Source organism: Myotis brandtii, unplaced genomic scaffold, assembly GCF_000412655.1.
Source record: "Myotis brandtii unplaced genomic scaffold, ASM41265v1 scaffold373, whole genome shotgun sequence".
Lineage (NCBI taxonomy): Eukaryota > Metazoa > Chordata > Mammalia > Chiroptera > Vespertilionidae > Myotis > Myotis brandtii.
The window spans coordinates 345,722-354,857 of record NW_005364339.1 but is presented as its reverse complement, the minus strand read 5'-3'; the positions used below and the strand labels follow the sequence as shown (position 1 = coordinate 354,857).

The window sequence follows — 9,136 nt, the reverse complement described above, 5'->3', positions numbered from 1 at the left end:
TCCCGTGGCCCCTCCCCCTCCCCAGCCGACCAACCTAATCACGGCCCCTCCCCCGTGGCCAGCTGGCCCCCCAGTAGGCCTTGATCGCCGGCCAGGCCGAGGGACCCTGCCCATGCATGAATTCATGCACCGGGCCTCTAGTTTTAACATAATTGTAAAGGAAACTGAAGTTATGTTCATTTTTAACTTTTTTGAATATACAATATTTGCAAAATGACATTAGTTGTTACATATGTAATTGAAACTAAATTTAATAAAATAATATATAATCTTATGTGAAATCATTTTAATTTTGCTATAAAATTGAAAATAAAGCAAATTTATCAATGTTTAAAAGTAAAACTCCTTATGTTATTTCTCTGCAATATACAATGAAATACAAAATGTATAAAATGAAAGCAAATGTATAAGCAAATTTATAAGTGATACAGAAAAGAAACTCTATGGTTTGAAATTGGAAATTATATACCCGAAGCTTCAGGCATCACAGTATAATTCACGTATTTTATAAGTAATTTCAATAAAGAAAACTAATTTTTTTACTTGTACATAGTCCCAATCAATATTCAGACTTCACATTTTCAGAGATCTTTATTAATCCACTACCATACTCCTGCTCTCTGTTCTTTGGCTCCAGTGCTTTCAAAAAACATGAAGTCCTAAATAAAAACAAAATACAGAAATAAGTTTTCAGTAATAAAACTGAGGTCAATTCTTGGATGCATAAATGCTAAGGGATATGAAATATGATGAAACAGAATGACATATCTGCTAACCAAGAAAATTGATTATTATAAGTAGATCTGGGAAAAGTTGATAGCTTCAGCTTCCCATTTTAATAGCAATTACATCCTATAATTCTAATCACTTATTAATACCTGTATGGATTTAATTGGTCATCTGATAATTTCTCTCAATTTCACTTTTTCTCAGGTCTCCCGTAATGACTCTTTTTGAATCTTTCTTCCTAAACTTTTTATATTCTTTCTCTAATAATATAACTTTTCTTAAGACTGGAATACCATGTACAACTTTTAGATTTATTTCAGGGGAATGAAAGCCATCTTAGAGTTAGAATACCACTTAGAATTGTTTGGCCCAGTTTTATGATTTCTCTTCCAAATTTGTCCCCAGCTGGTCTCACTCCATCAATGCCTAACTAGATTCTCTCCTCCATGACTTAAAGTCAAATCCTATGGATTTTATCTCTCACATCTATCATTTTCCTTTATCCCTTCAACAGAAATAAGTTAATCCTTATTTGCAATCACTTGCAATTACTCTACTACAATTATACCTCTCTTCAATCCATTTCTCACACAGTCACCAGGATTTATCTTTCTAAAATTTGGATTTATAACTATTTTATTTATACCTAGTTTAAACATAATGAGTTAACTAAAACCATTTCAATGTATTCCCAATGTCTATTAGAAGTTGCACAGTCCTTAATAGTCCTTTAGTAGAAGCCCAATCTATTCCATGGTCATTTACTAACAATCCCACTACCACCCCCAATCCCATGTCCTATCTATCCAAACATCCTGACTGCCTTATCTTCCCTATACCATTACATAAATATCAGATCTTAAAAAAACCAATAAGTCATTAATCATCAATAGCCAGTCAATGTTGAAATTTCTATGAAGACGTCAAAGCCACTGGCATTTTATCTTTAGGAGTTCCCTCTTTTAGTTGTAACTTAATTGAAACTTTTAAACTAGGATATTAAAATGGCATTACTATATCAGGGCTGTGGATTTCCCAATCATACACAACTTGCTCTTTGCCCTCTTTACAAAAAATATATATTTTAACCCTGAGTGCTTTGGCTCAGTGGGTAGAGTGTCGGCCTGCGGACTGAAGGGTCCCAGGTTCGATTCCGGTCAAGGGTATGTACTTTAGGAGAGTCTTTCTAAAAATATATATATATTTTACTAAAGTGAAAAGATAGGTTAGGTAGGCAATTCTGAGAAGGCTGCTTTTCAAGCGAGAAGTAAGAGCTGCCAAATATAACTGTCTCCTGTTTTAAGGAGCCATTTTCACCACGTGGATAATGACAGCTGGCAGCCAGTTCTGTCCTGACAATCCTCACGGACGCAAACCCACGGGGGCTGGTCCACGCCCCGAGCTTCTGACCACTGCACAGTATCCAAGGCAACTCGGTGTCCACGAACTCGGGCCATCAGAAACAAAGTTCAGTTGTTTTACACTGACTTCAGTACCTTTCAGTTAATTTAAACAATTTAGAAGAAAGCGAGCCGAGATTCATATGAGGTTAGACTGAAACTTAGCAACGTAAACTGCTCAACCTTTGTAAGGCTCAGGTACCATAGCCATGTTTAGACAAGGTGAAAACTCAGTCTGCGGCCTTACCCATGATCAGGGAGGAACCTCTTACCTCTAGAGCATAGAAGAAGCCAGTGAACGGATTGGACCCTACAGTGATGTACTGAGACATGGCAGGTGGGCTGTTCTTAATGGCTGCGTTAAATCCACCGATATTGGAGGCAGTCTTCATTTGATCAAAAGGGGACAGCGTCATAATACCTAGTGATCAAGCGACAACAAGGCATGACCTGAACGCACTGAAAGGACCCTGTCAGTGTAGGCCATTGAATGTTTACTTCAATTCCATTCTAGGACATTAACCACTCAATTTAACAGATAAAAGTCATTTTTAAAAGCTACAAAATTAATTATCATAATGTACTTGTAAGGTTAAAAGTGCACGTATAAGGCCTCTAAGCTATGAACCATTACATCTTATCTTCACTGCTCCCTCTGCTTCCCGGAGCTGGCTCCTCCTCACCCTCATGTCTCAGTCTGAATGCCACTTCCCTGGACAGGCCTTTCCTCACAGGCCCCCCTGGAGTACCCTCTTCCTTTATCACAACTCTGATGATTTATTCCTGATGCGTCTAACACTCTGCTGTTACCATACTGTTTGTTTCCTTATCACCGGAATGTACACTTCATCCGTCTGCCTTGTATTTCTAGTGCCAATATTAGCTGCTGGGACACAACAGGCGCTTGTTCATTTATTTGCTGAATGAACTAATCAAACCTTTGCATAAAGTCCACTGCACTTCTCTTTCTTCATTTTGTAGGCTGGGAGATAAGTGAATAGAGTCAGATTTTTCTACCCATTCATTTATCCTAGCCTGTTTCAATGTTCCAAAGTTTAATTAATAGCACAGGGTGTAAATGTCTTTTTATACTGGTTTGTTTGATTCAGTATACAGAGTCTATAAACTGCATTAAGTTGATATCTTTTAAGTCTCTCTCATTTTATTATCTTTTTATTTTCCTGACATTTATTTGTTGAAGGAAATGGATCTTTTTGCTGTATATTCTCTCATATTTTATTTTTTTCTGAGTGCATCCCCAAATAAACATTTAAGATATTCATTTAGATGTTCCAAACCATGCTTGCAGATTGGAATCACCTGGAAGTGATGTAAACAGTTTGAAGGCTTGATCCCATCTCCAGAGATTTTGATTCACTATTTGGGTGCGGTCTTGATACAGGGAGTTTAAAAAGCTACCCAGGTGATTCTACTGTGCAGCTAAGATTGAGAACTGTTGCTCTCTTTCAGGTGTCCTTGATTTTGACTGCATATTGAATCACCTTAAGAGCTAAACAACAAACTTTCGATTGTGAGCTTCTGATTTAATTGAATGGGGGTATGATTTGGTACTTGGGGGTTTTTGAAATCTCCCTAAGTCAGCGGTTCTCAACCTGTGGGTTGCGACCCCTTTGGCGGTCGAACGACCCTTTCACAGGGGTCGCCTAAGACCATCCTGCATATCAGATATTTACATTACGATTCATAACAGTAGCAACATTACAGTTATGAAGTAGCAAGGAAAATAATTTTATGATTGGGTCACAGCATGAGGAACTGTATTTAAAGGGCTAGAAGGTTGAGAACCACTAAGTGATTTAATGGAAGACAAGTTTAGAATACTGCTCTATCCTGTGTGTGTCAACTGGCAGTTCCATCTGGTGGTTGGATTGGATGCACTTTTATTGCAGTTCGCACTCAAGTAGTAGAACAGTTAATTTAATAAAGAATCAGGACAAAATCTCCCCATTTCACTGGGCTCTACTCCACCTTAGCACATATCTGAGTGCACCTATTTTGATTTTTAAATAGAAGCCCCAAAGAGCAGAGCCTCTCCATAACACACAGTCCTTCTATTGCCATGTGAAACTATAGAATTTCCAGAGAAATTAGTCACTTGTGAATCTAGACTATCAGGAGAAAATGGAATTTCAGAGCTAGCATTAAATGGCACCCCCTTTGAATATAATCTATAAATTTAAGCAAGTCATTTAAAAAGGTACACTTTACTGAATCTTTCAGAATGATATTAAATAAATACCCAAGCTTAGCAAGAATATACTTACAATGAGGAAACATGCGCCAAGCAACACAGCTTTCATTTTCACATCAAGGTCTAAAGGGAACTGGATCCCAAAGTTATCAGCGTCTGTAAATGCCTCTCTCACAAAACCAGTCCATTGCTTGGAAATCTTGCCAACCACATTTTCTTCATCAAGAGATTTAATCTAAAAAAAAAATGATGGTCTTAAAGAATTCTAGAAAACTGATAATAAAAACTACTTTCAAATTTGGAATAAAATGAAACAAATGTGTTATTAAGCTTGTGTGCAATACATAACTATGAACAGTATATCGCTCATTGGATGTATATCAATTCCTGTATTTATAGATACATGAAAAAAATTGTTTCTTTGCTACAGAAAACTTATATGAAAGTAGTTTTACTGCCTGGTCAGTGTGGCTCAGTGGTTGAGCATTGACCTATGAACCTAGAGGTCACGGTTCGATTCCCAGTCAGAGCACATGCCTGGGTTGCAGGCTCGATCCCCAGTAGGGGGCATGCAGGAGGCAGCCAATCAATGATTCTCTCTCATCATTGATGTTTCTCTCTCCCTCTCCCTTCCTCTTTAAAATCAATAAAAATATTTTAAAAAAGAAAGTAGTTTTACTGAAATATTTAACATTTTATATTGTACTAGTATATTAAGACACAGTACTAAATTATTTGAAGTGATCTAAAACAAAATTTAAGCAGGAAAAGATACAAACATTAAATATTTCTTTGATGAAATTTCTAGAAGCCATCAAGAAGGTAGCAAACTAAACACCATGTGACATCTGCTTTAAGACAAGCACAAAGTTTACTAGTACATAGGCTGAGTGATTACATGTGATGGGAAGGACATTACCACTCAATGTCAGTAGACAAACAGGATGTGCTAAGGTGCTGGGAAAGAGGACTGGCAATTTTTAGTGAAGGAAAGTATCTAATAAGTAACTTAAAGAGATGCCACAGGTCCAGGGTTGGGGTAAGACTGGACAACAGGAGAGTGAGGGAACAACAAAATAGGAAAGGTGTATGAAAAAAAGCTCTGAAGTAATTTTTTTTGATTTTACAATTCTGCCTGAAGAAACTCCAGGACCACTATAAAGAGTTAGACAGTTGCACCTCACCAAGTGGGCATATGGCAGCTGATGGTAGCTACACTCACCATGGTGTGTACACATAGGGTTGTGTCAACTCAGGAAGAGAAAAGTCCTTTGCAAATATACACAAGGTAGCACATGTGCCAGCAAAATCCTTTGAAGCTCCAGCTCAAGTTGGAACTGCTAAATAAATGTGGGGAAACTAAAAACAGTTGACTCATTTTATTCCAGTGTGGGTGCTTAAGTTCTTAACAAACCTGAAATACGCTTTTAATATGAAAACTGTGACAGCATAGGTTGCTGTTCATCAATATTCATCCACCCCTCCCACTGTAGGTCCAGTATTCTTCTCTGAACATTGATACTTAGGGTTGGCCATGTGACTTGTTTGACCAATGGAATGTTAGTGTATATGACAGTAAGCAGAGACCTTAAACATGGCTAAGCGGTTTGGCCTGGCTCTTGCTCTCCAGTGATTAGCCACCAGAAAATCATGTAGTTCTTGCTAGAGCTCTAGAATGAGCATACTTGGAGCAGGCCCAAGGCCAACTTCAAGCCTAAATCAGTGCCATCTAGCTGAGCCTATGTGTATCCACTGAGACACAATTGACCTGCAGACTCACAAGCATGAGAGCAAATGCCTGTTATTTTAAGCCACTGATCTTTAGGGGTTTTATGTTATACAACACTGTTCTGGGAAAACAGACTAAGTAAATCTTGTGCACCCTTTAGTGTTTTATCTGCTAATAGCTGTAATCTAAATATGTGTAGCTTGTAAAGTAATCTTATTTTGTTTTTTAAGTTTATTTTTAATTTTGAAAATGAACAATACAGAGGATAACTTATGAGCCACAATAATGCTGCACTAGATTTAACAGATATTAATATTTTCTTTTTTATTCCTATAGTTCAGAATGTGAAAAATGATCTACAGCTGAAAAGTCAACAGGACTAAGTAATTTTTAGCTAAATTCTAGATACTTAAAAAACAGAAAATCTATATAATGAAATGATTTTAACTTCTGAAAAAATAAACTGATATTACTATTTAATTTAAATGTTAATTATTAAAAATAATTGATAAAGGTATTCTAGAGATTCTTAGCCATTTATCTATTTGAACACTATCTCAGCACATTCTCTGTCCTCTTTCTGTACTCCTCTTTGGCATGTATGCAAGTAGTTTATTCTAGCTTCCCATCCCTTCAAATTTTTTTATCCCTTTAAAATTAAATTATACTCCTTTATTTTCCTAACATAGATTTTCATTTCAGTAATTTATCTTCATCTGTATCTAAGTCCTTTCCAATGAGGTTTTATCAATCTTCATTCTACTACCTGTCTTGTTTTCAAAACTTCCTGCCCTTTAATATTAGTTTCATTCTTCTCCTTATGGTTCTTGTTTTGTCTAATGTTTATTTAAATACTTCTTATATGATCAATTGCAGATTGTTCCATTATATGAAGTTTGTTCTTGGTGAATTAGTTCCTAGATCATTATGTACTCATGACTTCAACTATCATCTGTGTGTTGAAAACCCCTCAACTTTTCCCTCTACATACCTAAAATCCAATACAACTCAAATACAAATTATTAACTTTTCATAAATCAACGAGTTCTCCTCCAAGATTCTTAATGTGGCCAATGGCATTATTATTCATTCAGCTTCTTATCTTCAGAGATCAGAATAATCTCCCAATTTTCTTTCATCTTCAACTGACATCAAATCCATGAATCAGTTCCACTTAGTACATTTATTAAATATCTCTTGAATTATTTCTTCCTTATGGCATAACTTCTGCTCTTGCTATTTATTACATATACCAAGTTGCCATGCCAATTCATATTCAAACAGAATTCATATTCCATAATGGTTCCTCATATTGATAATTTCTGCATTCCATTTCCCATCAGCTAGCTTTCAGAAATGTTTCAAGGTGCTATTTTCACAATTCACTCAAAGATGTTACTTAAAAGCACTATTCTAGATGCACAGAAGTAGAGTTAATTTATTACCTATAATAGATGCTATAAATCATCCATTGAGAAGGGTTGCTAATTCCTTAGCATTAATATCAGAGTTTCACAATCAAGTCTGACTTGCTTCACTAGTATTTTCACTTATTTTTAAACAAATAAAATATATGTTAGCCAAACTTCTGTTAATACTTCCTGAAAAAACAATTACCTTTTTACTCCTCTGGATCTTTGATAGGAATGATAACCCCTATGTAAAGAACTATCATTATACATAAATCTATAAAGTCTTTACACATACATAGCATAAATCCCATCCCACAATCTATATCCCTTTTAAAGGATTCATCTTTATATAACCAGGGTCTAACACAGGAATTCAGTATCATGTAACCAGGCAGATAATATAACAGAAAGAAGCTGGCTAGTGGAAAACCTAAGAAAGTCATGGGAGACTGGCAGAGTTCCCACATATTAGTCACAACGGGCAGCACCACTTAGGTTCAGCCTGTTTTCTGCCCCTTTTATAGAAATGTGGGCCCAATTTACCACATTTTCTTCTTTTCCAATAGAACAAGAAAATCAAGATTCAGTTATAAAACCTTCTGACTTTTAATATTTGCAACATAATAACATGAATTATTAAGGCTAGGCCATCTGTAGGAAAACAGCTGTGATGAAATTGCTCCATGTAGTAAGTACAAAGATATATTGTGGTTTCTAACAATCAATTTTTTTTCCAAAATACATTTTTATTGATTTCACAGAGGAAGGGAGAGGGAGAGAAAGATAGAAACATCAATGATGAGAGAGAATCATTGATCGGCTGCCTCCTGCACCCCCCACACTGGAGATTGAGCCCACAACTTGTGCATGTGCCCTGACTGGAAATCAAACCATGACCTCCTGGTTCATAGGTTGATACTCAACCACTGAGCAATGCCAACTGCGCTCTAAAAATCAAATTTAATACAAAGATAAAGGAAAGACCATAGAGAAGTATAATTGGGTAGCTAATCTTACACTATCTTTCTGAAAACTCTCTTTGCGTAATTGGACTTTTTGTAGGAATTCAAACATGTTAGATCTTCTGAAGAGGGCCAAGAGCATTGGCAGCCTGTGTTTCAGACTAAGCAAGGATCACAGGCTTTTGCAGTAAGATGTAGATGACAAGGTTAACCTTCTATTCAAAATGGATAATGTATAGGACTTTTATACAAAACCACATTTAAATATTAGTTGTTTTGCTTATATTTATTTGAGTGCAAGGCTCTGCTTTTTTATCTTTAATTTCTTTATTGTTTAAGGTATTACAAATGTGTCCTCATCCCCCCATTAACCCCCAACTTCCCCCCATCCCCCACACACTCATGCTCTCATAGCCCTGTTGTCCATGTCCATTGGTTTGGCTTATATGCATGCATACAAGTCCTTTAGTTGATCTCTTCCCCTTACCCCCACCCTCCCCTACTTTCCCTCTGGGGATTGATAGTCTGATCGCTATTTCTCTGTCTTTGGATCTGTCCCTGTTCATCAGTCTATGTTGTTCTCTATATTCCACAAATGAGTGAGATCATGTGGTATTTATCTTTCTCTGACTGGCTTATTTCACTTAGCATAATGCTCTCCAGTTCCATCCATGCTGTTGCAAATGGCAAGA

General features: G+C 36.5%; 1 protein-coding gene across 4 annotated transcripts in view; it reads right to left on the bottom strand.

Moving 5' to 3' along the window:
• PLSCR1 (phospholipid scramblase 1) overlaps positions 1-9,136 on the bottom strand; it is a 41,939-nt gene that overhangs the window by 8,306 nt on the left and 24,497 nt on the right. For 3 of the 4 annotated variants that reach the window (XM_014544607.1, XM_014544608.1, XM_005872251.2), the window contains 2 exons: positions 4,415-4,576; positions 401-659 (listed from right to left, as the gene is read on the bottom strand). In XM_014544607.1, the coding sequence (XP_014400093.1) occupies positions 603-659; positions 4,415-4,576 (219 nt within the window). In that variant the 3' untranslated portion in view covers positions 401-602. Of the gene's footprint in view, positions 1-400; positions 660-4,414; positions 4,577-9,136 lie in introns of those variants that run through there. The other variant, XR_001363285.1, reaches the window with a different exon arrangement.